The sequence below is a fragment of the Perca flavescens genome, chromosome 2, assembly GCF_004354835.1.
Source record: "Perca flavescens isolate YP-PL-M2 chromosome 2, PFLA_1.0, whole genome shotgun sequence".
Taxonomy (NCBI): Eukaryota; Metazoa; Chordata; class Actinopteri; order Perciformes; family Percidae; genus Perca; species Perca flavescens.
The window spans coordinates 13,605,755-13,633,095 of NC_041332.1; the positions used below are offsets into that span (position 1 = coordinate 13,605,755).

The following is a 27,341-nucleotide window of genomic DNA, read 5'->3' on the forward strand; positions in this document are numbered from 1 at the left end:
GACTAAGACGTGTTGACGAATTAGAATATTTATTTTCCATTTAAACATCTTAATAGTAAAGGCAGTCAACAAGGTCACATACAATGCGTCACAAAGTAAAACATATAAAACAAGTAAAACATAAATACTATGTGTGTGTTGCATGTTTTGATTTGTTGGTTGTTTTTTTTAATGAGAGAAGTGTATAAGATGTAGATTGTATTGGAAAACCTATAGAAAATCCTCACACAAGAAATGGTCAAATGAACTATTAGTTTAGTATTTTTAAATGTATTTGTTCTTTGCATTATAATACAACCTCAGGGTTAATAATGATTAACGGTAGATTTAAAAACACTCAAGATGCACAATGAAAACACTGTTCTGTAAAAACAGGTTGTAAAAGTGAGAAAACTGTAGTGTTAATACATTTAAAGTGCATACAACTCAGAAAGGTTTTTCAAACTCCAGTAGTTAGTAGCAAGTCCTTCTCAGAAGGGAAAGATGACTGTAAATACAGCAGGATAAAACACCACAAAAAAACAGCACTAATTTTTTTGGTTTAAAAATACTTAATAATGTAAGCAGGTCCATACAAGCTCCCTAGTTGAAGTATTTTCACATGAGCTCTGAGCTCTCGGCCCACCTTCCTGAAAGCCCAGCCTACTATGATTGGTCAACTGGCTCACTCTGTTGTGATTGGTCAACCAAATTCAAACAAGCCACTAGGTGGGCTGTGCTTGCTCAGGCAGCACCTATGGGCAGCACATTTAAAAAACTGGGCTGGCTTTCTCAATCAATGACATCACTAATTGAGGAATTTCAAACTGGAATGTGGGCGAGCCGTTTTCAGGAAGTTGAGAAAAAGTGATGTCTGTGGAAGAGAAAGGTCCATTTGGAGTGAAATGTGTTTTTTGTACCTTATACACCTATTACATACACACACAAAATATATAACACACTAAAAGATGGGAAAAATCCAAAACAAACGTAATAGGGGCTCTTTAAGATATTAATTGCGTTTTTAACTCCACTCCATCTGGTCAGTCTCTTGCTTTGAGTCGGGAATATCAGGCCCTTGCCTCAGACATGTGTGGAGGACGCTGGAGGGGAGTGTGCCAGGAACACAGCTTCGTTAAAATTGTTGGAGAAGCTGGTGTGGTAGCTGGGGCTGCTTATGCAGGGCTGAGATTTGGACACTGGGGATTTGATAGCCGAGAGCCTCTGGGCCTGGCACAGCTTTTGGATCAGGAAACGTTTGTCACGGCCCTCCTGGGAAATGACACACAGATAATAGAGCCCAATTTTGGTAATAACTCAAATGATGATCAAACATGGTCAATGCATGATTAAGAACAGAGTGAAATAGACTTGACAATACTTGGTTTTTGAGTAAACCTACCATGGCTAGCTGCTCCCTTAGTTGGTCAATAACTCTCTTGTGAGCTCCAGCTAGTGCGATCACATAAAACATGGCCAAACTGTGGGGCAAAATAAAAGTGTTTAAAATAACAACCAAAGAGAGAAAAGACCACTTGTTACCAACCATTAAAAACATCAGTTTTGCAATGATCATAACTGCTGGAATACCTGACGGAAACACGTACCATGTAACAACAAAGAAGGAGACGGCGAAGGCCTCCGATGAGAGAGCCAAGAGGAGTTTTTGGATTCCACCTGGTAGCTTGGATACTGTAGTTGGCAGCACCTCCCAGGAGGTGTTGTAATTAACAAATGGTCCACAGGCGTGGGAAGAGTTTATTCTGTGCAACAAGGGATAGGCGAAGGAGTAGATAATTAGAGCTTTGACTGTCTGGCCGAACCTTATTGGGCCAACTGTAATTTCTCAAAATTCCTGCGGGCCTGAATCAGGCCCATTTTTTAATGCAGACCTTATAGTCTGTGTAATATCATGAATACATAATACAGTGTACTGCTGTGTGTGACTGCCATCTTCTGGATATCTACATGACTTACACGCATTGATAAAACATCTTTTGGAAATTCTGTTTTTTAAATTTGTATATTCAGAAGATAGAAAGGACATCTATCCATCTATCCATCTATCTATCCATCTATCCACACACACACACACACACACACACACACACACACACATGCATTACTCACTGTGCCATACTAAAAGTGACAGGCACACAGGCCAGAGCCAGGCCTATCAGCAGCACAGCCAGGAAGAAGAAGTTGGAGCTGGAAGCTCTAAACGGACGTGTGGCTGGACGGCAGTTGTTAATCAATGAGACCTACATACACGGAGCAGAAAGGTACTAGAACATCGGAAATTTCTAAAATATCCAATTTTGATCCATGTAAAAAAAAAAAAAATCACCTTTTTGATATAGAAGATAAAGAAGTATTTCATAGTGCAGATGGCAGGCAGCATTGGGCTGTAGAACGTGCCGATCCAGCAGATGGTCTGACCGTAGACGATCTCTAGCACATTTTGAGGAATAGCAAACTCCTGCTGGCCCCACCACTTAGCCAGGCCACAGTCACAGTAATTCACTATCAACCTGAGTCGCACGGGACAACACAAGGACACCGTTACAAATGACTAAAGAACAAAGGGTGAGAAAGATTTCCACCTAAAAGTATCACCAGAGGGAAGGCAAGACAATTGATTGGGGTGACATAGAATAAAATACCACGGTATTCAAGTTGTGCAAGGCTTTCAAAAATACTGTAAGTCAACAGTCATAAAGAGACAGAGTACTTTTATACGATTTAGAAGTCTAAACGTCTTGAAATGCATTAAGATGACATTTTGTCTACAAAACTAGACTAATAGAAGTTTTTGAAGATTTTATTGAGATTTTTTTTTTTTAAGATGAGGACTTACTTTCTGGGAAACTCCACAAAGATGGTGACTGCGACAATGATGATGAAGTCAAAGATGGTGAGTTTATACATCTCCTGGCCCACACGGGTCTCCCAACACTGTGGACAACAAAAGTACTTTGAATGTATCGCCAGAAGATTGGAGGAAATCCCAGGATCAGTTCCACCCTGTGTTACAGTTTAAGATGGGATTTCCTACTGAAAATCAAAACGAGTGACACAGGACTGAACAAATGTAGTGCTCACTTACCTATGAATGGCATTTTTATCAAGACCAAAAAAAAGTGCACAAACCTGTGCAGTTATCCAACCAAGGTTTATTTAAAGAGATATACAGGATTACCAGTCTAAAATGAAATCTTAATAGCTTGGCAACACCTTAGATCAGGGATCTTCAACAGGGGGTCCGTGACCCCTAGGAGGTCCTCAGAGTTAGTGCAGGATGGCCGCCACATTGTGTTAAAAAAATCTTTTAGAATTTAAATATCTGAAAATATACATTAATACGAATCCAACATATTAATAGCAAAGATAAACTGGCCTATTTGTGAAAAAAAACAAAACAGTAGGTATACTGTAGGTAAGGTAGCCACTATGGCAGCCATACAGTTAAGCTTAAGGATCAACTGTGCCTTCCACATGTATTACATTACATCACATTTAGCTGACGCTTTAATCCAAAGCGACTTCTATTAAGTGCATTCAACCATGAAGGTACATGTATGGTATGTTTAATGTTAAAACATGATGTATAAATAATAACCATTTATTTTCATCTATTTGGCCCAGTTTAATATGCAACTCAATTGTATACAATAACCGTACGCAGTAGGGGGTCCCTACTCGGTCTCTATTTCAGCTGAGGGGTCCCTGGCCTAAAAAACGATGAAGACCCCTGCCTTAGATAGAAGCTTTGGGCTACACGTATGCATGATGAAACAGAGATAAAAGGTGGGTTTGATGCTGGCACCTGTGTATTATTCCAAGGAATCATTGATTATTGTATTGGAATGCAGGAAACTTACAGAGTAAAGCTTATTGTTATAGCCACAGACGCAGGGCCCGTTGTCACATTTAGTGATTTGAGACCAGAGAGAGAAGAGCAAAACCCCGATACTGGTCAACCGCATGAAGACACACCTGCGAAGAAAAGGAAGGAGAAAAGAAAAAGGAAGAGAAAGAAGTACAGAAAACAATTTAGTACATGTTTTACAGACAGCAATCCAGCTATATAGTGTTACATGCATTACAGCGGAAACATATCCACGATGTATCACTATGAAAAGGAGGCATCACACACTCGCAGGGAAGTAAACAAACTCTTGGCAGAATTACCAAAACTCCCCCACCCCGAGTTCTACACATTTTGTCTTTGTACTGACTATGTATTAAGTCCTGGCAAATATGCCATTTTTCCTAAAGCAATTACTTTTCAAGTAAACCTCATGATTAAAGCTCCTGGACAAAAAATCCCACCTACATCATCTAACATCTGGCATTTAGTCTTTAGTGGAAGAAGTTACAATAGGCATTCATTCCAGGGGGTCATGGGTATTTATTGATAGTGATGGAAACGTGACATGGCTACTTTTCCAGCGTGATGCAAAGACGCTCGTCAACTAGGCCACAAACTGTCTGTCTCCGCCTAAGCAGCGCTCAAACATCGTTCCAAATTAGTCGGCACAGAGTTTGAAATATAGAGACTGAATAAGAGTGTGTGGTGGAGCGAGCGAGAGAGTGATGGTGAATGCAGAGAAATTGGTCTGTGCGGAGGAGAGTTTAAGTTTAGTAGTGAATCAAGTGAATGTACAGCAGGGTTTGCAGTTTTGCGCACTGTATCGGAAAGCTTTAGCAGGAAAAGTTAAAGCTAGAGTGCGTTTCTGTTGTAATGACAACAAAACTGTCGGCGCGTCCACATGGTACAAGCCTTCCGTGGACTCTTCAGAAGAGATAATTATCTTCACTCGAGTGTCTGCGCAGGAAAGTTGCCGGACGCCACAATCTTCTGAACATAGCCATGGTGAGAAATACAGAGAGAGTTGTGTGGAGCTGATAGTCTTAATTAGCTTTGTAGCAACTCATCTAGCAATGGCTTGAATGTAACGGACGTTCATTATTATCAAAACGTTACGCACTAAAGCTTTAACACCTGTTTTTCCGGCACAATCATGTCGCTGAACGTGACGCACCATTATTTATTTATTTTTTATCAGAAAGGCATATTCGTCTACTGGCAATAGGAAAATAATCTATGGCTTATTTTTAGTGGTTTTCCAATGTTTAAAAAAACCTGCATACATGTGCTAATTCTAGTGGAAAAGGTTATTAGACAAAGAGTGAACAAATGAAAGGGAAGCCACTAAACCTCATGAGAGTGAAGCGGATCTCGAAGGCAGGCGAGTAGTCCTCATAGTTGATGATAACGGAGAAGAGGAGGGGGGTGACGAAGTTGGCCAAGGTGATAACTATTGAGGGTAAATACTCATAGATGAGATCCACGATGAAATTCTCCTGCAATCAATCAAAAAGTGATGCATTTAAAGCTTTTGTCCCAATAGGATAAAGAGGACATTTAAGAGTCAGGAGCTCAATTTTATAAAATGTGTTATATATTTTTTAAACTAGAAGAGAATAACATCAGTGTGAATTAAGTTTCTAGCAATGACAAGCATTTATTTGATAATGTAATAATAGTAATAATAATAATAATAATAATAATACAAGACAAAAGTGGATTTCAAAGGACACCAGCAACATTTCATCACCTTTATGTTATCCATCTGTACTTTCTGGGAAAAGATGGTGGCTGCATAAATGCTGTAGAAGCATGCAGCCAGTACACCGATGACAAACAGGTTGAGAATGAGGCGGATGAGGTAAATCCGACACCTCTCCTTGCGGGTGCGATCTGCTATTTTCTGTTTGATCCTCTCCTCCTCCAAATCCGTCTGGGGATATAAAATTATACACTTTTAGAATGAGGCAGGCAAACGTTCAATGGATACATAGATTCAACTTTTGCAACCAGCAGCGCATTTCTGTGGGAAAAACACTACATCAGTCTTCATGACTGATTAGAGCTTTTTGAAAAGGGTTTAAAAAATAAAAACATCCAGAAGAAAGTGAGCGATAGAAACCTTAGTTATACTCCTACTTCTATATTATAGCTTTACACTTCTCCTAAACTATCCTGCTATTAAGGTTTACATTGAACTCATGTAAACACGGCCATTGATGCCTTATCTTATTTTATTCCTCCTGCTAAATTCTGTCCTATGAAACATCGGATTTAAAAAAGGAAATGATCAACTGACCCTGAGCTCATACAGCAAACTGCTTCTCTTCAGCCTCACAGCGTTCTCGTTGGTGATGCAGAAGTCCCAGCCAGCAAAAATCTTATTGCAAAAGCTCTGAAAGCGATCCTCATCCTGAATCAGGTTGCGTTTGAATCCCGTGGCAGACCTTGAAATAAAGTTATTCAAAGTGAACATCTCCAGAAGCTGAAATTAATTCCTCATGATTTTTTGTTCATCTTTTCAGTACCTTTTAACAATCCAGATGAGACTGAGGAACAGGTAGGCTATGGTGACCAACAGGTAGGCCAATGGCAAATTGTAAGTGGCCTTGGGAAAGTGTATTTTGTCCACCTTGTAGTAGCCGTAGAAAAGATAGGTCCGTTCCAGAAAGCCCTGCAGGCAAAGCACAAAAAAGGTGAGTGAGGAAACCAAACTTGTTTTTCTTCCAGGGACCATTAAATGTCAATCATACATACTTACTCCACCAGACAGCAGATCTGTAATGTGCTCATGAAAGTTGACCAGACCTCGACGGGCAGTGCCTGAATACTCACTGCACACACTTCCTGTAGTAAAATACAGGAAAGTATAAGCTCAAGACTATCTTATGCTTAGTGTAGGCTCAAGGCTGAAACAAACAAGCGTCCTCTCACCAACTTTCTGGGTGTAGGTGATATTTCCTGAAGCATGGGGGGCTATGATGAGGGGTAACATGATGAAGCTGAACATGAGCACGAAGATGATCAAGTTGAGCATGACGAGGAAGCGCAGGAAGGAGAAGTAAGACAGGATCCCTGTGCCGAACATCCCTATTGAGGATGTTAAAGGAGAAGAGAGGGATAACTTTGGGACAACAAAACCCTGATTGGTACACTTTCCGTTAGAGCAAAAGTGTATTTACTCATGTTATCAATACTTGCCTCTGAGTAGGGCTGCTCGATTGTGGAAAAGTTAATCACGATTATTTTTGGTCAAAATTGGTATCACAATTATTTAACACGATTGCTCATTGTCTTTTGGAAAGATATTGCATTTATTGAACTTAAAGAAAGAAAAAGGGAAACGGTTAATCAAATCAACAATGAAAACACCTTGAACGGTGAAATTTCCCTTCATACTTTTGCCGTTTTACTTTTTTTTTGCTTCCATTCAGAACACAAGACAAAATAAGAGTTCACTTGCAAAACGTAACGTGCAAAATAATCACTTTATTCAATTCATCCGTTTTTGTGGTCATTAGGAGCCAAAATCGTAATCGCAATTCAAATTTTGATTAATTGCGCAGCCCTACCTCCGAGGCTAAGGACAGTCATTCTTACCCTCTATCAGGCGGATGTCTCCCCTCCAGAGCTTCAGCCAGCTCAGCCATGCCTGGGCATCGTCCCTCAGCCTCCGCAGATGCCTGCGGGTGCTTTGCCTCAACTGTCTCAAACTACTGAGCTCTCGGGCCTCCTCCAAGCGCTGTGTTCTAAAAGTCAAAAACATTGTTTGTTGAGAACTTACGCTATATGATACCTTTTAAACAGTGCCAACAAGAAAAAAATGTATTGAACATTTTCAAACAGATGTGGAAAGGATACTAGAATGTCTTTCCTACACGTGTATGCGTTTCTCCGCCATGGTCGTGGCTAGTTCCCTGATGGGTCTCTGCACCATCTGACTTTTCTGTTTCTCCTCACGTCGGCTGACAGTGCTCACACCCCATTTCCCACTGCCAGACGAACCAGATCGTCCTCTGGAGCTACTCCTTCGTTTGGTGCCACTATTGGACGACTTCCTGCGGTACAGTAGGGACTGGTAGCTGGGGAGCTGGTCCAGCAGTGGGTTATTGTGGACTCTTCCGCTATGATCAGTGTAGAAGACTTGAAAAGGTAAACAAATATGATTAGATCTTACAGAGTTAATGTATTCGATATTGTGGTGCTCAAGGCTCCCGTTTAATACAATTCTAAAAGTTTCATTTACAACAGTTACGATATGGTTTTAAACTGACATAAAGTGAAATGTATATTTTTTTTACTTCGACTAGACTGAAGAGAATCGATCAAAAATGTATGTGGGGCAATTAAAATCCACTGTGTTTAGATAATCACTGCAGTTGTACTTATGTCAGTCACATAATGATATGCCTATTCATCACCATTCATGTTTTAAAATGGTTTTCCATCCATGTAAATATCAACAGGTAGTTCCATGCCTTGAAAGGATACCTTTGCCTGCCATAAGTGACTTTCCACAATAAAAACAGTTGTGTAAAGATATACATTTTGTTAATGATTGTATATTTGATTTTGATCTACCAATTTTAGATTGTATCCACAATTCAATATCTTGAGTGGGACTGAAAATACATCCGTGTTATTCAGTGTAATGAATCCTGGGTATGATGACGGATGAAATTATTGTAAGAAGAAAAATACATTACACAATGTTCAAAATGACAGGCCTACAAAGGAATGTTTTTGATGAATTAGTTTGCCAGCCATCATCCCATCCGACAGTGTAACTTGTTAAAAAGTTAAAACTGTAGTAAGACAAGTTGCTGCTTATGGCAATTAAAGTAAGGCTTTCTGTTGCGAGCAACACATACTGATTGAGACTATTCATTCTCGCTTGTTGTGTTTATCCAGCATTACACATCACAATGGCTAACCAAGAAGCAGACTCAGCAAATGCAGCAAAAACAACAGTTACGATAACGTTAGTAAAGAGACGACAAAGTCAACAACTACCCTAAACGCTTTAACTTGTGCTCTTCCAAAGACCCTTTATCAAATCATCAACTAGCAGGTCAAAGTTGTTGCTGTTGTTAGCTGCTATTTGATCCAAGTTTATTAACGTTAGCTGGTTAGCTAGCTAACGCTGCGGTAAGTTTTAATGAACCTAGATAACTTATCAGTAAGGATAGCTGCGACCGGACACAACTATCGCGCTAACTTGAAGTTTACCTGAGTCGACCTCCATCGTTCCCTTTTCTGAATAACAATAGCTATTTATTAATACTATTAGCTAACAATGAACCTAGCAGACTTTGTCAGCTGGGAGGAGTTGACTCCTCTGTCAGGAAGACAACACATTCCCAGAGACAACTTCCTGATTTTGGATAGCCTACAGGAGGAGCAACCTATACTGTCTATGGGAGCGACTCTGACTTCAGACCTGAGAGTCTCACTGTATTATGTAATTTTATTGTACCTTTTCCTATTTCATTCCGTCTTACTTTACCGGTTTTAGACATTTTAAATTAATTAAATTTTGTATAGCCTACATACATTTTTCATAAAGTGGTATTACATTGTTAAAAATAGAATGGACAATGAATTAGATTGTCTGAAATGAAGAGCTAAAGGTTACTCATAACGCGTCTAGTATTGCCCCTTAACAAAGTTGCAAAAGACACTTTAAAAAGAAGAATGGTTTAAATGGATGCAGCCCAGTTTGAGTTTTGGTTGCTAAATGGGTAAAAAAAAAAAAAAAAAATCATACATTTCCCATAATGCAACTCAATACCATCTTTTGTGAAAGGTAAATGCCCATGTCTGTCAAACTCCATACCCCATCCAAGGGTCAAATTTAAATTTGAAAAAAGTCTCACCTGAGATAATTAACTCTGATGACATCGTCAGAGTTATATTTCTTAGACTTTTCCCTCCAGCCCCAAAGAAGACATTTGGTGCATTTGATATCCTACAAAAATAAAGTTGTAAAAATATAAGAACAGATTTTTTTTAGATGTTTATGTGAGTGTAATATCTGACTGTACCAGTTCTGCAATTACAATGAAATTTAAGTGTGTAAAACTAAGTGCTGAGGGCATATTTATTGTGTCGGGGGAATTTCCCTTTAGACCAAATCCAGTTTGCTTCCCTGAACAGAACGTCTTAAGTTACTTAGTTACTAAGCCCCACCGTAGGTCAACCTATACAGATGTACTGTAGATACAACATGGACTCTTTGACACACACCTAAGTCCTAATAAGGAAGCCAATTAAAATTGCAACCTTAGAGGTTTAATTATTTTTGTCACAACACAAGTGTTCATATGGGATTTACATGACCAATTTAGGAGCAGTGGACTTTTACCTTTATATGTCAGCACACACATTTCCTGGTAGCCAGACAGTCTGTTTTATTTTTACTGACGGTGGTTCTCAGGCTGATTCACAGATCATTTCTCAGGCTTGGTCTGCATGGACTGCTAAAAAGACTCTTTAAAGGCTCTAAGCATCTGCCACTCTACAACATTTTTGTCTGGACTATCTTCTCTAAATTCTCCTAACATCACAACAAATTTGCCAGGTAAGCAGTGTTTGACAACAGAACAGAATATAACTCATCCGGCTTTGTCATTATCTGCACAGTGTAGTAAATCTATGACAGCCTATATCCGCGCACGCTCTATTTGTAGTCCCACTGTAGGAGCTGTTTCTTTCTAACTTCCATTGTTGATTTGTCAGACTGTAGTTTTCTGTTCATTAAGAGATTTTCCTATTCTGCCATGCTTCAGTGGCTCTGTGTGAGAACCATAGACTATGTGGTGGAAACCAACACTAATGTATGAATTAATGATGAACAGATAAGGATGGGACCCAGAGATTAAATTACGCATGCTTTGCCCTGACAAAGTAGCTGTCACTCTGAGCACAGAAAGGCACTTGGCCTCAATACGTTATGCTACTTGTTTAGGTAATATTAAAGTTGACGTAGTAACTGAAGCCTCAATACAACATGTAACGAAGGCATACACTCTTATATTTCTCATGATAACTTAACACTACTATAGTCATCTAAAGAGCAATTGTTTTGCAGTTTATTACTGGAACTGGACTGTACACACATCAAAAGATTGAAGAGCGACTGCGACAGGGTGAGCTGTTGTCTCCAAAGAAGAGCCAAAGGATCAATTTGAAGGATTTCATGACAAGTTACAGCAACGGAGCATTCTTCAACCCTGCCTACCATGACAGCGAGACTCTGGAAATTGATAGGTTTGTGCTAATGTAATAACATAAAATGTGGTTTTGTCTTCAAATGTGCATGAGTGAACCATTTATCCTGAAAAAAATTGCTTCCCTCATTTTAATTTATCAAGGAATGTATTTGAGTGAGGGTTGTGTTTGAACTTCAAAGGGCATGTCATGTATGAAAAATGAACAGGATGTCTTCAAGGAATTGACTGCTGTGTGGTATTTATCTTGGCTATGTTCCAGGCTGTAAGAGTGATTAAATTTATTTTTCACCTTTTGGGTAAACACTTTAAGGTCTAAAGACTCAAAAACATGACAGTAAACTTCATGTTTATTGGTCTCAAAAACTTAAAGGTTCCATATTATACTGACTTTCAGGTTCATACTTGTATTATGGGTTTCTGCTAGAACATATTTAAATGTTCAAAACAACATTATTTTGTCATCCTTTCTGTCTGTATATACCTGTATTTCTGAATATGGGCTGTGTGCATTTCTCTGAGGATGAGGAGTTGAGTGTTTTTTTAATACTTTCACAGTATTTATATAGCCACTAGACTTGGAAATCTCACTTCTTACAATATGTATCCTTAAAATTACCTACAGGGGGAAAAAAACCTCACCTCCATGTTAGTCATATCTATGACACTTAATTACTGATTAGGATCTTGATGACTTGAAATTCCAGTTCCTTTCTTTGAATTGATAACCACAGTGCTCTTAAGTATCATAAAGTGTATGACCTCAATGATCTACCTCTCACGTCACACATTATTTGTTCCGTGTGGTCTCTAGGTCTTCCAGCAAAACCCACCACACTAACCCCTATGCTGGGGATGACAGGGCAGTCGCACATTACTCGACTGGTCCGACCAGCAGTGATGATGTTGCAGGCAGAGTACCTTGGGGGGGCTGGCAGGAGGAGAGCTGGAAAGGGAGGGAAAGCATCCCCATGGGCCTCATGTCAACGCGCCCCGGGAGTCCTTCATGGCAGCATGACCTCAGTGAGTGGCCAAGCTAAATATAACTAGGGCCGATGTTCTCAATCTTTTTTCTGGCCAAGGACTCCTTACAAGATAGAGAACATACCAGACCTGCAGTCTTAGATATGTGAAAGAACAATGCAAGAGACATCATTTCTAAGTATCTTAGTGAGATGAGTGCGTCCAGTTCTATTTTTTTAACAAATTTGTATTAAACATATTTGCAGATTCTAAGAGTAATAGATTCTTTAGATTATAATGTAATCTATGAACTATAATAGATTTAAAAATTTAAATATTTGTTGAGATATGAAGCCTTTTGTAAAATAAAACACAATTTTTTATCACGATAAATTAAAGGAATTAATCTATAGTCGGTGTCCACAGACCTCACTTTGAGAGTCACTTAACTATAGAACACTATTAAGTCTGTGTATGCATTTTATTGTCTATACTCTCTGTAATCTGTCGTAGAAAATTTGTTGTTGACTACTTAGACTATGTCATTTGGCTCACATTATGTGCCTCTATGTGTTGCTTAGTGACACTTTTGTTGATACTTCTACTCTATCTCTTCACTTTTATTCAGATCACAGCACCTTCCAAATCCCACCTGGCTCTCAGTATGATCGATCCACTTCTGTCCGCCTTCCTTCTGCACCGTCAGGTAATGGTTAAACTAATCTTACTCCATGGATAGTAGTTTCTTTTCATAGTTGTAGGCTGTTGCTGTGGTATCGCTAAACACACAAAGTTGTTTAGTGCATTACAAGGCAATCATTTCGAAATAAATGTGACATTTATGTTGAACTATTGACTTAAGTTGATTATCAATCAACTTATCAAAGTTGATTATCAATCAACTTTGGATAATTATTAATGGCGCTACGCACAACATCAAATGACAAGGGAGACAAGGAAGTTGGCCAAGAAAATAAACAGAGTTAAGGGGTTGTGTGGAAAAGGTTGTGAAAGACATAATCTAAAGGAAATGTGTCTGTAAAAAGGAAAAGTGGACATTTAGTGAAAGGTTAAATGCAATGTGTCCTTTGTGCTGTACTGTAACCAAAATTATTGTACAATGACTACATCTTTAGCTTTCAGCTTATGTGTTTAACATGACATTTTTAGCCATAAAAGCAGCATAAGATAAGGTAAGATAAAATACACCTTTATTGATCCCCAATGGGGAAATTCTGTTGTTGCAGCAGAACAATAGAAACAACATAGATACATATGTATAAGTAAAAAAGTAACAGAAATAAATAATAAGATATATAATATAATATAATATAATATGGAGTAAAAAATAGAAACTATACAGAGCATTTGGAGAAACATGATCATACATATGAAACAACACATAATATGATCTGTCACTCTCACTTGCCATTCCGAGATGGAACCATTTGGCAGCAATCTTACCTGGGTCAAGTTTTAGACTTGCTGCAATTGGAACCACAATTTCTTGAATTGAGATCTACGTACAGTATTTATGACTCACCATTTCAGTCCAGAATGAAACTGAAACTATTAGATAGATTGCCATGAAATTATGTTTAAACAATCACATATTTCTCAGGATGAACTGTGATACCTTCGGTGATACAGTACCTTCACTTTCTGTGTAGCGCCATCATCAGCGCCATCATCAGTTCAACATTTTAATTTGTCCAATACTTTGGTTTATGTCCAAATGCCTATCAAGACATTTCCAGCCACATTTTTTATTTGTTCAATGCTAATGAGCAAATGGTAGCAATATTACATGCTAAACTAAAGTAGTAAACATTATGTCAGCTAAACAGTAGCATGTTAGCATTGTCATTGTGAGTACTAGCATTTAGTTTAGAGCACTGCTGTGTCTAATTACACACTCACAGAGCTGCTAGCATGGCTGTAGACTTGTTGGACTAGTTTAGTTTCGTTTTGTTTGTGTAATTTAATAACACTGTAATTTGCAGACTGTATTATTAAGCATTTTCATACTACTTATGAATGACAGTTGTCATTTTAGTACAGTGACGGACTGGTAATCTGGCATTTGGGCAGATGCCAGAGGGGCCTCGGGCCCTTGTGAGCCGTTTGGGCCTGCTGGCCAATCAGAGAGCTGCATGATTGTCACAGCCACGTGGCCCATGATGCGGCCCCGTAATTGTAAAACGGCGGTCCATAGCATTTCTCTCGGCCCCCCTTCAAGCATCAATAATAAAGTTCTTTGGTCATCTAGGAACCATAATTCCTCAAATCCCTCACACCTACTGTTGCTGTAATCTGATCAGTATTCATACCACATATGATTCTCTTGATATCACGCATTTCCGCGAGCTTGGGTTTTGAGGCTCACCTATCAACGAAACCCGTCTCTGCTTGGGGTCCTGGCTGACACCTTCCCAAGTGTTCATCCGCCGATAGAAGTCACGGAAAAAAACCGCAATGTCATTAAGCAAAGTAAACAATGATGATGCTGCTATAACGACACTTGTCGTTTCGGCCATAACCAGATTAAGTACGTGGGTGTAGGAGCCACATATTGGCTGTTGTTTATGGTATTATTCATGTTGTTTGTTTATTATTGTGTTGTGCTTTGATGTTGTGGGTGGTGGGCGTTTTATCGCGGTTTGAGCGGAAGTGATAGTCTATTTGTTTGCTTCACCTGTGCACCTGGGTTTTTGGGCATTGACAGAGAGGGGGTGAGCTTGGGAGCAAACACTTTTGTTGACCGCATCACGCTGCATGAACGCAATTATTCTACTCACCAGGTAACAATTACATTTGGTAACTGCAGTGCTAAGTGTATTTTACGTGTGGAAGAAGAAGAATAAAAAATCATTGCAATACAATCTCGAGCGCGTCACAGTGTGTATCTCTCAGTGTTTAGCCCCTCGCGGCAGCACCTTTTGGACTGCTTACAGCCGCAATAGTGGGTGTAGCACCAAACATGGACTTGGCCTGGGGATTCTTTGGACAGCCAAGCAGAGAACCCCTTGTATGTCCCTTGCATATTAGTGGCCCCATCCGTTGCATTCCCAATGCAGTTCTTCATGTCTATGCCACAAGACTCCAACGTGTGTTGGAGCAGGTTCAGAAAGTCCTCTCCTGTTGAGGATTCACACTGAACGATTGCGATGAGCCTCTCATGGATAGTGTCAGTGACATAGCGGACAATGACACTGCGCTGATCTTTAGCTGTCAAGTCCTTTGTTGAGTCGATTTGCACTGAATACATTTTGGCTCGGATGACGTCAGAAGAAAGCCTCTCTTTAATAAGCTGCCGGATAGCCTCAATGACAGAATTGACTGTGGTTTTGGACATTAATGTCACAAAAGAACCTCTTCCGTGTCCTTCCCTGCTCTTCTCAATACACTCCTGAACGTGTTGATGTAAACAGCTGTCATATTTATTGAGCAGCAAAAGTATCTCCAGAAAGTTCCCGTGGTCAACAGACATGTCAGATAACGACCGTGTAGATTCAGTCTTATTACCGCGATAGCTGAGCCCGCGCTTCCCGATCAGTTTTACTATGTCCACTACCCGATCTAAAACTTGACGCCTTTTGTGCACTTGTTCTCGGAATTCTGTCATTTGGTTAGTATCAATCAGAGATCTTAGGTCTGTGAGATTTATCCATGAGAAGTATGCCTTAACACAGTCCATATGGGTAGCGATTTTTTCATGCTCGTTTAGCCTCTGATGTATATGTCTCCAGTCGTTACATCCGTTCATGAAAGGATTTGTCTCAGTCTTTTTTGAGAAAGCTAGACAGACAACACAAAAGAGAGAATGCTTCTCAGCGCTATAGCTGACCCATCTGCGTTGTGATCCATCTTTACGGCTAAATGCCTTCATGATATTTGCATCATCAGCCAAATAATTTGGATGAAACTTGAAAAACAAGTTCAATGTAGTGGAGTTTGGCCAACTGAAATAGTTGATCTGATCCTCTGAAGTAGCCACTGTACCTTTTGCTACACTCCCGCCTCCTGCAGCATTGGTCACCTCTGTTGCTGGTAATCCATATGTGTTGTCTGTCTGTTCCAAGAGGGTAAGCTTCGCTTCAGAACTCGAGCCATCATGGCGCCATTTTGTTGCTAACTGGCCATCACCTCCTGTTAGCATTCCGCTGACCGCCATTTTTTTTTTTACGTCACTTGACTGCGAATAACTTTACATCTGAAGCGTTTAAAGACTCTATTTGTCCATTGTTTAGTTCCAAAGAAACACGACAATGTATAAAAGGCTTCATTACCTTGTACCTCACGTTATGGCTCCGTAGCAGACGTTTTTGTAAAAATAAGCTAACGATTGTGTCATAACCAAGTGATTTACTGTCGCATAGTAGAGGAATTACCGTATAGTACAGGAGAAGCTCGCAGGCAGTTTCGACTTACATGAGATGTTTAGGTTTATTTACTAATGTTAACTAGCATGTTAGTGATCAATAATTAGCCTGTGCCCATGTTATCTCCTTACATACACCTACAGTCTCCGTATCTGTAAGATTGGGAATGATTGAGATTTCTCTTGGCACAGCTACCAGAAGACTTACAACTTTCAGACACGTTGCTCACATCACATTCTCTCAGTTGGAGGCTGCACAGTAAAGCTGGCCATCACCGGAAAAGTGCTTCTAATAGCCTTCACTGGTCTCCGTCCAGAGCAACGGGGTCTATTGGTCCATTATATACTGTCTATGGTCTGTTCATCCTCTTCTTCCTTGTTTTGTTCTTCCTCATATTCCTCAGTGTCATTTTCTCCCTGGTGTGCTGGCTCAAATGTGTCGTTAACGCTAACATTGCTAGTAGTATTAGCACTTGTGCTAGCTGAAGCTGCACTTGATTTTAAAAATAAATCTGTTAGTTTGCAGCATTTTTCACCGTCAGCCAACAGTGCTCTCTTGTATTTCTCTCTTTTTTTCTCCGCTCCCCCCTTGTGTTTTTTCATTTTTTCATTCAATATCTTCCGACTTCCAACTTCAAGTTCCAATCTTCAACTTCCGACAACAACCACGCTGACGCGGGCAACGTGATTCCGTCTTGACATTCGCATAAGGCATTGCTTCATTTTAACTTTTGCAAACAAATAGTAAAATAAAGAAAATGCAGGTAGATGTGTTTTATTTCAAACCATGCACGTTTTTGAACATCTGATCTGAGTAAGTAAGTAATTTCGCTACAAAACAATACAGACTGATGTAAAAGTTTGTGACTGTAGAGGGCAACCATGAGTAATATGAAGAGAATCATATGTGGTACAAATACTGATCAGATAACAGCAACAGTAGGTGTGAGGGATTTTAGGAATTATGGTTCCTAGATGACCAAAGAACTTTGTTATTGATGCTTGAAGGGGGCCCGAGAGAAATGCTATGGACTGCCGTTTTACAATTAAGGGGCCGCATCCATTGACGTATGGCCACATCATGGGCCGTGTGGCTGTGACAATCATGCAGCTCTCTGATTGGCCAGCCGGCCCAAACGGTCCACGAGGGCCCGTGGCCCCTCTGGTATCTGCCCAAATGCTAGATTACCAGTCCGTCACTGATCAGCAGTAAAGATAATGTAAAGTCAGTGGAATATTAGCACCCACATTAGCACTTTTACAATAACTGAAAGTAGTTAATCAGGAAAATATAAAGAGACAAAATTAAATCTCTGTCAAGCTGTGGGGTGGGAGAGTGAATGTTTACATGTGGGAGTAGCTGCAGGTGTTACATTTTTAAAAAACGCCAACCTTCTTCCCCTTGAGTTTATTTTTATATATCAAGCTCATAGAAAAAAAGGCCTTGACCTATGCCAAACAGCAAAACACATTCAACTCTTCACGTTTTTGTTTGTCCAGGTAACATGACAATGAGATGGAGGGGAATTACAATGAGAAGGATGAGCATGTTTCCTAACGGTAATCCTACCCATATAGCCTTCACAGAGGACGCCATCAGGAACGAGATGGAGAATGGTAAGGCAGGTGTCGGATTGTGATGTGAAGTGTGACACCTGATCTACATTGTGCATGGTAGTCTGTGTAAAGATAACAGCAAGAGCTTATCTTGTGTCTTGTGTGTGACAGAGGAACAGAACCTGGTCAAGGAGCTCGTTGCCCTGTCAACACGAGACCGAATTTTGGCCATTCGGGACCTTCCGATGAGCGTTGACGAAAAGAAACATATCAGGTGGGTTTTGATCTGACAAGCAGTCATTGTCAAAGGTTATGAGCTTTGTTGTCAGCATCATTCTAGGCACTGAGTTAACCATTGCACCCTGTTGAGAGCCATAAGATAAGGATACAAAAACAAGGTGATACTGTGTTGCAATATAGATAACTGGAGGAAAAGCTAAATGTGCACAAACACACACTGCTCTTTTGTATCAAGGTACATTACATAAGAAACTATTAAAAATGTCAGAAAGTCCAATGTTTTTTCTCCAGCGTTGTGTCATATTTCATCTATATATCAATCTATTGCACATTTTCCCTAATGGAAGTTTTTTGGGGCGTTGTAGCGCATTTGCCCTGGTCATCCACTGTAGATTATGGCACTAATTTCATTATCACACCAAATAACAGTACCGTATGTTCTAAATGACTTCCACAGGAGCCAAGTGCTGGCGTTTAAGTCTTCCAAGCAATCTCGCCAGTTCACATGTTTCGCAGATTGCTCTGAGAATGTGTCACTGGTAAGTAAACAATATGCTGCAACGCCATACTTAAACAAGTCATTTTGAGTACAGCCATCTGATTAATAACCTATGTTTAAATGCTTACTGTCACAAGCTGTTCTCTCAGTCTTTCCGCAGGTGCGGCTACAGTTTAAGGTCAGCCAGGCAGACCCTGGAGCTGTGGCATGGCATCATGAAAGAGATTGGTGGCACTTTTGGAACCAGTGTCCTCTCTTATTTCGTGTTCCTCAAGTGGCTACTTATGTTCAACATTTTCTCCTTCCTGGTCAACTTTGGCTTCATCACCATCCCGCTGCTTGTTTTTGACCCCTCACCCAACATACCTCCCAATGTGAGCTTCAGAGGACTGGAGATACTGACTGGAGCTGTAAGTGGAGGCTCTTACCACACCACATACCTTTTTGTAAAGCCACAAATGTTCAAATTATCTCAAATATGTACATGCAATTGGAAGCTGCTTTAATCAATATTTTTGAATTAATAATTTATGAAATGATGTGTTATGTTAAAGAGACGCTTTTATGGATGACCCCACAAAGAATTATCACCCAACTGCAGTTCCCCTCAGCTTTACCCAGCCTTTTTTTTAGCATCTTTCAGCTCATTGTTTTGGTTTTCTGCAACACTACCTGCCAATCACCAAGTGGCAGACACAGTTGGCAACTAGCTGGTGAACATAGTGGAGCATATTTAGTTGCTAAAGAACCAGATATTGCCCTCAGGAGTTGATGGTGACCAAAATAGAACTAAAAGAAGAGTAGATATTGGATGTACATTTTTCCAGAACTTAAACTCCAAATGACTATCATTGTTACTCTGTGTCTGCTGGATGTGTCAATAGGCAACTGTTTTCTAACTTGTCAATGTTCCGTTTACAGCCAGTTGCGCTGCTCACAAGTGGCCAAAAATACAGTAACAATATTTTTGTTCAATGCATAGTAAATGTGTTTTGTTTTGTCCAGGGTTATTTCCAATACACTGTCATGTACTATGGTGGCTACAGCAATGAAACCCTAAAGGGGCCGGTGGAGTACAACATGCAGCTGGCCTATTTCTTCACCATTGCAATCTACATGGTTCTGTGTGGAATTGCACTTATCTTTAGGTCAGTCCAGTTGTAACTATGGAATGTAGATCCCAATATTTTGGGTTTATTGTACATTTCCTTGAATTTTCCTTGTTTAACAGAAGTTTGAATACAAACAAAAATCATGGTACCTATTTTCCTCACCCAGCATGGCCAGCTCATTCAAGAAGAACTATGTACTAGCAGACCCATCTTCAAACAAAGCATGGCAACTTCTGAGCAGCTGGGATTTTAGTATTACCAATGAGAAAGCAGTGAGACAGCGCAAGAATAATCTACGTGTCCAACTCAAGGTGACTATTAGTGTCTGTTATAGACCCACTTTTGTCAATCAAGACACCAAGTGAGCAAAGAGAGAGGTGTTTCATTATAGGATCATTAGTAACACTTTACAATGAGGTACACAAAAATGTAGGTAGTTACTGAGGAACGGATAAGGAACGAATGAGGAATGAATGAGTAACAAATGGTTAGTTGATGATTAGTTACTGATTGACTAATTCAAGCACTGATTAGTTACTGGTAAACAGACTGGTAGCTACTGTTGAAAGAATGAGTAACGAATGGTTAGCTAATGATTGACTGATTCAAGCATTAATGGTAGTTAATGCTTAACTTATCATTCATTAATGATTAACAACCACCTACCAATGGTAGTTAATTCTTAAAGGAACACGTCGACTTATTGGGAATTTAGCTTATTCACCGTAACCCCCAGAGTAAGACAAGTCCATACATACCCTTCTCATCTCCGTGCGTGCTGTAAGGCTGTCTGACGGTTCCAGCATTAGCTTAGCCCAGCACAGATCCTGCAGGTAACTGGTTCCAACTAGCCTACTGCTCCGAATTGTGACAAAAGTGACAAAATAACGCCAACATGTTCCTATTTACGTGTTGTGATTTGTAGAGTCACAGCGTGTACAAAAAACAACGTAACATGAGACACAGCCATCTTCTAACAGTAAACAAAGCGGGAACTATATTCTCAGACAGGCTTGCTGCGAGCATATCACTCCGCCCAAGTACTATATTCTTCCGCCTGAGAATATAGTTCCCGGTTTGTTTACAGTTAGAAGATGGCTGTGTCTCATGTTATGTTGTTTTTTGTACACGCTGTAACTCTACAAATCACAACATGTAAATAGGAACATGTTGGCGTTATTTTGTCACTTATTCGGAGCAGTAGGATTGCTGGAACCATTCACCTGCATGTTCTGTTCGGCCTGATGCCGCTGGAGCCGTCAGACAGCCTTACAGCATGCACTGAGATGAGAAGGGTATGTATGGATTGTCTAACTCTGGGGGTTACGGTGAATAAGCTAAATTCCCAATAAGTCGTCGTGTTCCTTTAACTTATCTTAATATGATATTGTACTGTATTTTGTTTTTTTGCATTTATTGCTTTTTTTTCTTTTTTACTCCTTTTGCTTGATTTTAGTGCTTGTGTTGTGCTCTTCAATTTGTACAGTACTTCGGTCAACTGGTTGTTTTAAATGTGCTATATAAATAAACTTGACTTGACTTGACTTAACTAACCATTCGTTACTCATTCATTTAACAGTAGCTACCATTCTGTTTATCAGTAACTAAACATTAGTGCTTGAATCAGTCAATTAGTAACTAATCAAACCATTCATTACTCATTCGTTCCTCAGGAACTACCTATATTTTTATGTACCTTATTGTAATGTGTTACCGGATCATTTCACATACATATCATGAAATATACTTGGAACTTGTTTAATATATACTGTACATAATTAATTAATATTTCTACTTGGTATACTCTATGCTTTGTAGTTTCAGATATCAGCTGTGGTTGTAATTTATATTTTCACAAAAAGCTTTCAACAAATCTCAGACCTCTTAGATGTTAATTCCTGTTTAAAGACACATTAATTACTTTTCATCACCATGTTTGTCCTCTTGCCATCTCTTCAGGAGTCTTTGTCAGAGAAGGCCCAGAGGGAGCTGCTAACCCTCTCTGAAAAGCTGAAGCACTTTGGGGTTTATCTGGGTTTCTGGCTCCTCTCCACCGGCTTGACTGTTGGCTGTGGAGCTAGCATCTATTATCTCTGCCAATACGAACAGCAGGTAGGCTACACAAGGTGAAATAATTAGTCTTTAGTTTGTTTGCATTTGTAGAGAAACTGCATAGGTTAACTTTCTGTTAGTATTAGGTCTTTAAAATCCATATCAGCATGCATAATAAACTTGCAACTCAGCAGCGCAGGGTTTTGTTAATTTCATTGCACACAGTGTTCGTTGTCTAACTTATCTTAAGCTGACTTCCATCTTTTATCTTTATAGCAGGCAACAGATGCTGCCAACTGGTCTCTGCTGCAGGAGGCACAGACTCTCCTGGTTCCCTTTGTGGTGTCTCTGATGAACCTGGTTGTCCCACTCTTCTACTCCCTCTTCAACAAGTTTGAGCACTACTCCAGCCATCGCAGACAGATCTACGCTCTGGTAGTCAGGTTAGACAGCACGGACACATATAGTACATGAATTAAAGGACATAAGATGGAGGAAAATGTATTTTAGAAGGAGTTAAGACATTTTGTGAAATGCACTTATTTGCTTTCTTGCTGAGAATGAGATGAGAAGATTGATACTATACTCACACACAAGAGTGGAATCAATCTTCTCATCCAACCCTCAGCAAGAAAGCAAATAAGCATATTTCCCAAAATGTCAAATTTTTTCTTTTAAGTGTCAATAATGCTTGAAATCTTTTTTTCTGTTTTCCCACAGAAATGTCTTACTCAAGATGTCCATTCTGGCTGTATTGTGTTATTACTGGATGAATGTGGTGGCAAAGAAGTTTTCGGTATGTTTGACAGGGATTAACCCTTAATTGCCTAGTTTCACCAATAGACATTGGTTTAGACAGTCATTCATGAACCTACTGTGTTCTCTACAGTGTTGGGAGTCCATGGTGGGACAGGCTTTGTACCGTCTGGTCATTTTTGATTTCCTTTTTCTGATGTTGGGATCCTTCTTTGGAGAGTTTCTTAGCAAGTGAGTTACACACTTTCAGTGTGTTTGTATTCTTCACAATCATAGAAATGGCGTAGGTATAACCTCAGATGTAATTCATATTTATAATTTCTCTGTAACAGTGTGATTGGGACACGACTACTACCACGTCTGGGGGTTCCAGAGTTTGACGTAGCCAGAAATGTTCTTGAACTCATCTACGCACAGACTCTGGCTTGGTAAGAACAATACAACACTTACTACAGGATGTACCAACTCAGTGGAATTAAAATCACTCCTGGTCTCAGTGCTATTTACTATTTACTACTAAACATTCTCCTCTCTCCATAGGATTGGAATCTACTTCTCTCCTCTGCTGCCTGCCATCCAGATCTTCAAATTGTTCATCTTGTTTTACATAAAGAAGGTAAATGAATCGGCCGTAGGCAGATACAATGCCATCGCAGCCCGAGTCGCTCTCCAGTATGTACTGTTTTAGGTTCAGGTTACGTGCACCTGGTTCAATAATTGATTTAAATCCTTTCATCACACTGACAGCATGCTTTACTTTGTGTTATGAAAAAAAACAGGTAGGATTTGGGATTTAGGGAGTAAACCTTTCGGTTGCACTGTACCATGCAAGGTCAATCAATCCTAGAGTAAATGAGTTTGGTACGATTGGTAATTTGACCCAGGCTGGATCTGGTGTTGTTGAATGTTTCATGAACATGAGGGATGGCCTTTGAAGCAATGCCATTAAAAGCTCTGATGAGATCTTTGTGTTCTCTATAATGGAGTGAAATAGATATGAAGGTAAGGCTGAAATGAGCTCATGGTTTTGTAAACTTTAATAATATCGTGAGGTATTGCAATAATAATGGGCGGAAATTTGGTTTTCGAGTTATGTGTCTTTGGTCATGTTAGTGTGTTTTGTTACCACTTCCCCAGGTCAGCCTGACCAGGAACTGCCAGCCTCCGCGGCGATCAGGCAGAGCAGCTCAGATGCAAACCATCTTCATCGCCCTCCTCTTCTTACCCTGCTTTGTGGGAGCCCTGTCTATGGTTGCATACACCGCCTGGATGTACGGGGACATGACCTATTTTGACTATTATAAACTTTAATAACACAATAACAGCCTGGAATTATTTTTACAAGAGCAAAATTGTAACAAAACTCCAACAATACCAATTTTTGACACATGCTGCACTCTTTACCAGTACACAAATCCCCCCTCCCCCCAAACTGAACCTGAGTCTTGTTTTGTCCACCTTGTCCTGCTCTTTAGATTGACTCCCTCAGAGCAGTGCGGCCCTTTTCGGGGACTCAACAACACCTTCAGTGTGGTTGGAGTCTGGATAGATGATCTAGGGGGGATCCCTGGTTCTCAGTGGGTCGTATGGATCTACCAAAATGTCATCAAAAGTGAAATCTTCTACTTTCTTATCTCACTCATCATCATGTAAGTGCATAGTGCAGGTGCTATGTTGTGTATATGTTGTGTGTGAGGCATGGATTGTGCTAAAGCGGATAAAGTCCAGTTCGGAATCAGCTTTAGCGAAACACATTTTCACTCATTCTGGGCCTGCAGATCAAACAGGAGAAAAAAAAACCACAGTTTATTGTCTTGTATTATTATGTGCAGCTCCGATGTGACTCTTAATGTTGAAAAAACAATCTCACCTCAATCTCACCCAAAATCAAAGTATTGGATGAATCAGAATGTTGACCTCGTGGTGCAAAAGTTAAGAGATCACCGAACAGAATTTCATGGCAACGCTTTTTAATAGATGTTGAGAAATTTCAGTCAGGACAGACAGACCAATATTGTCATAGAGGCTCGCTGCTAGCGTGGCTGAAAATATGAGTATGCTGAAATTAGATATTTTGTTTTTGAATATATGTAGGCCTACAGGCTGTACTTATGTTACACATATTTATAGAATATGAGCCATACATGAATTGTGCATGAGCCATACATGGCTCATGCACATTGTGCAGTATGTTTTGTGTTGATGGAATCAAAAATAATTCTGAAGATTATTATTATTATTTAAGCTTTAGTGCGTAACGTTTTGATATTATTGAAGCCATTGCCAAATGAGTTGCTACAAAGCTAGTTAAGACTATCAGCTCCACACAGCTCTCTATGTTTTCTCAGTATAGCTATGTTACATTACATGTCATTTAGCTGACGCTTTTATATATATATATCTCAGAAGTAAAATGCGGAGCAACGTTGGAGCAACTAGGGGTTAAGCGTCTTGCTCAGGGACACATTGGTTGATTTATGCAGTGGGAATCAAACCTGGATTGCCCACACCAAAGTCACATGTCATATCCACTGCGCCATCACCACCCACGTTCAGAAGATTGTGGCGTCCGGTGACTTTCCCGTGCAGACGCTCGAGTGAAGATAATTACCTCTTCTGAAGAGTCCATCATGTTTTTAATCCTCCGTGTCGTCTTTAGCTACTAGCAACTGCTTGGAGGAGGGGTGGGGGCGCGTGTGTAATCACTGAAGGCTGTATCATGTGGATGCGCCAACAGTGTTGTTGTCATTACTTAGTGGGGGTGACAGAAACTACACACTATAGCTTTAAAAAATCTTACTAAGAAACTAAGTAACTGAGGCAATGTGTCAACAAAATGGTCCATTAGGTGTGTTGTGTATGTACTATTGTGATAGTCTGTCATGTCCAAAGCAGTAACCTTTTAGATAATTGATTTTAAGGTTTGCTAGGACATTAAATAAGCAGTGTACATCAGTGATTCAGTCACGCAGGGTAAACATGGTGCTCAATTCAGCAACATAAAAACTGCATCATACCAAGCAGTCACAATGTTGCAGTGTCCTTGCTGACTTGTATTTGACTAATAAAACAATAAAACATAGGCTGATACAGACTGGAACAATGTGTGCATACAGTGTGAGTGTGTGTGTATTCATTTACAATTGTATCTATTGTGTAATTTATATGATCATTTTTCCTACTCAGAGTCATCATATATATCTTCTGGCAAGTCACTCAGGGCCGCAAGCAGCTTATTGTTCTACTGAGACAACAGATTGTTAATGTGAGTGTTAGAACTTTCTTAAAATTGTGCCTTTGTATGTTTGTCCATGTTGTATGCCTGTTCATCACATGGCCGCATTTGAAATTCATTCCTTCTCTCTCTTCCTCTGTTTTCTCTTTATTTTCCTTTCGCCAGGAAGGGAAAGACAAGTCCTTCTTGTTAGACAAGCTCCAGAGCCTCCAGAAATGTCAGCCTGATAAAAAATCCAAACAGAAGACTCAAAAAAAAGGTTTGTTGTGAACATTCTTCCATGCTAACTAATCTCCTTTCCGCCTGAGATTTGTTATCAACCTCGCTGCATGTTTTCTCCTGTCCTTCAGCCCACCAAACGTTTAGATGAACACTCCTTGGGCGGTCAGTCCAACTCAAACGCCATGGTTCAGGCGTTACTCGCCCGCCAGCAGCTGGAAGAGGAGGAGGAGGGACGCGACACTGGCGGAGTGCCCGTTCCCTCCGACATCTCCACCTCCAGCGCTCTGATTCAGGCCATGTTGGCCCGTCAGAGAGCTTACGACCAGGATGGAGATGAACGCCTGTCATCCTCCAGCGCCCTCTCACAGGCCGTGCAAGCCAGGCAGATGGCAGAGGGTCAAGAGACGGATGAATACTACAGCACCGATTTTTCTGAAAATCCTATCAACACATCCAGCGCTGTCGCACAGGCGATGCAAGCCAGACAGAGAGCAGAGGAGGAGGACGGAGCAGATGACCTGCCATCTTCTGTGTCAAGTGTTATGATGCAAGTCATGCAGGCCAGGCAGATAGCAGAGGAAGAGGACAGGCCTCAGTGGGTCCCAGCTCCCACACAAAACCCATCTCCCGCTGGCTCCAGCGCTCTCATACAGGCCATGTTGGCCCGGCAGCAAGCCCAGAATGAGTACGATGACGGTTACTGACCAAAGGAGTCAGAATTGCAATACATTCAATCCCGTTGTACATCCAAAAGAACAAAGTACTAAGATAGCTGATGTGGCAGGGCTAGAAGAGAGTGCAGGTCCACCTCTTTATGCACCTTTTTTTTTTTTTTTACCAATATATTTTAATAGTATGTTTCTATGACATATATATGTATATAATCCTTGTGAGATAAATGAGTATGATATATATATATAAACTAGGCCTGATTTTGTGCCATTTCTAATGTAATTTCTGTATCATAAACACCAATTGTTAATACTGAATAGTATATATTCTCTGTGAAATGTAAATGAACACTAGGTACAAATAAAAGAGTCAAAAATAAATGTGTCACTGTCCGCTGTACTACAATACATTTTAAGAAATTGCTTTTGAAACCAAACTACTGTATGTTTGCCAAAGTAAGCCAGCTAACTTAAGTACATTTACCACAATAAATTGAGTGAAATGTGATTTTACAAACGGTCTGTTAAGACAACACTGCCCTCTGTAGAGAGTATGAATACAATGCCACAGAAT

The 27,341-nt window shown here is 40.0% G+C and overlaps 2 protein-coding genes across 2 annotated transcripts; one reads left to right on the forward strand and one right to left on the reverse strand.

Moving 5' to 3' along the window:
• Window positions 1-12: 12 nt before the first annotated feature.
• tmc7 (transmembrane channel like 7) lies at window positions 13-9,270 on the reverse strand. The gene is made up of 16 exons (XM_028591881.1): window positions 9,080-9,270; window positions 7,729-7,993; window positions 7,451-7,599; window positions 6,785-6,940; window positions 6,612-6,697; window positions 6,379-6,524; window positions 6,150-6,297; window positions 5,601-5,783; window positions 5,201-5,346; window positions 3,861-3,975; window positions 2,837-2,934; window positions 2,327-2,510; window positions 2,110-2,240; window positions 1,587-1,742; window positions 1,382-1,460; window positions 13-1,251 (listed from the first exon to the last, which is right to left on the reverse strand). The coding sequence occupies exons 1-16, from the start codon at window positions 9,093-9,095 to the stop codon at window positions 1,063-1,065; spliced, it is 2,247 nt and encodes a 748-aa protein (XP_028447682.1). The 5' UTR covers window positions 9,096-9,270; the 3' UTR covers window positions 13-1,062.
• Window positions 9,271-11,048: 1,778 nt separating this feature from the next.
• On the forward strand, window positions 11,049-26,800 carry tmc5 (transmembrane channel like 5). Its single transcript, XM_028588612.1, has 20 exons — window positions 11,049-11,119; window positions 11,894-12,102; window positions 12,671-12,748; window positions 17,924-18,040; window positions 18,152-18,254; window positions 18,678-18,759; window positions 18,869-19,129; window positions 19,725-19,867; window positions 19,998-20,142; window positions 21,791-21,943; window positions 22,163-22,326; window positions 22,604-22,679; window positions 22,773-22,872; window positions 22,980-23,067; window positions 23,180-23,255; window positions 23,777-23,910; window positions 24,115-24,288; window positions 25,826-25,904; window positions 26,040-26,133; window positions 26,241-26,800. The coding sequence occupies exons 1-20, from the start codon at window positions 11,049-11,051 to the stop codon at window positions 26,798-26,800; spliced, it is 2,907 nt and encodes a 968-aa protein (XP_028444413.1).
• The last annotated feature ends 541 nt before the right edge of the window (window positions 26,801-27,341 follow it).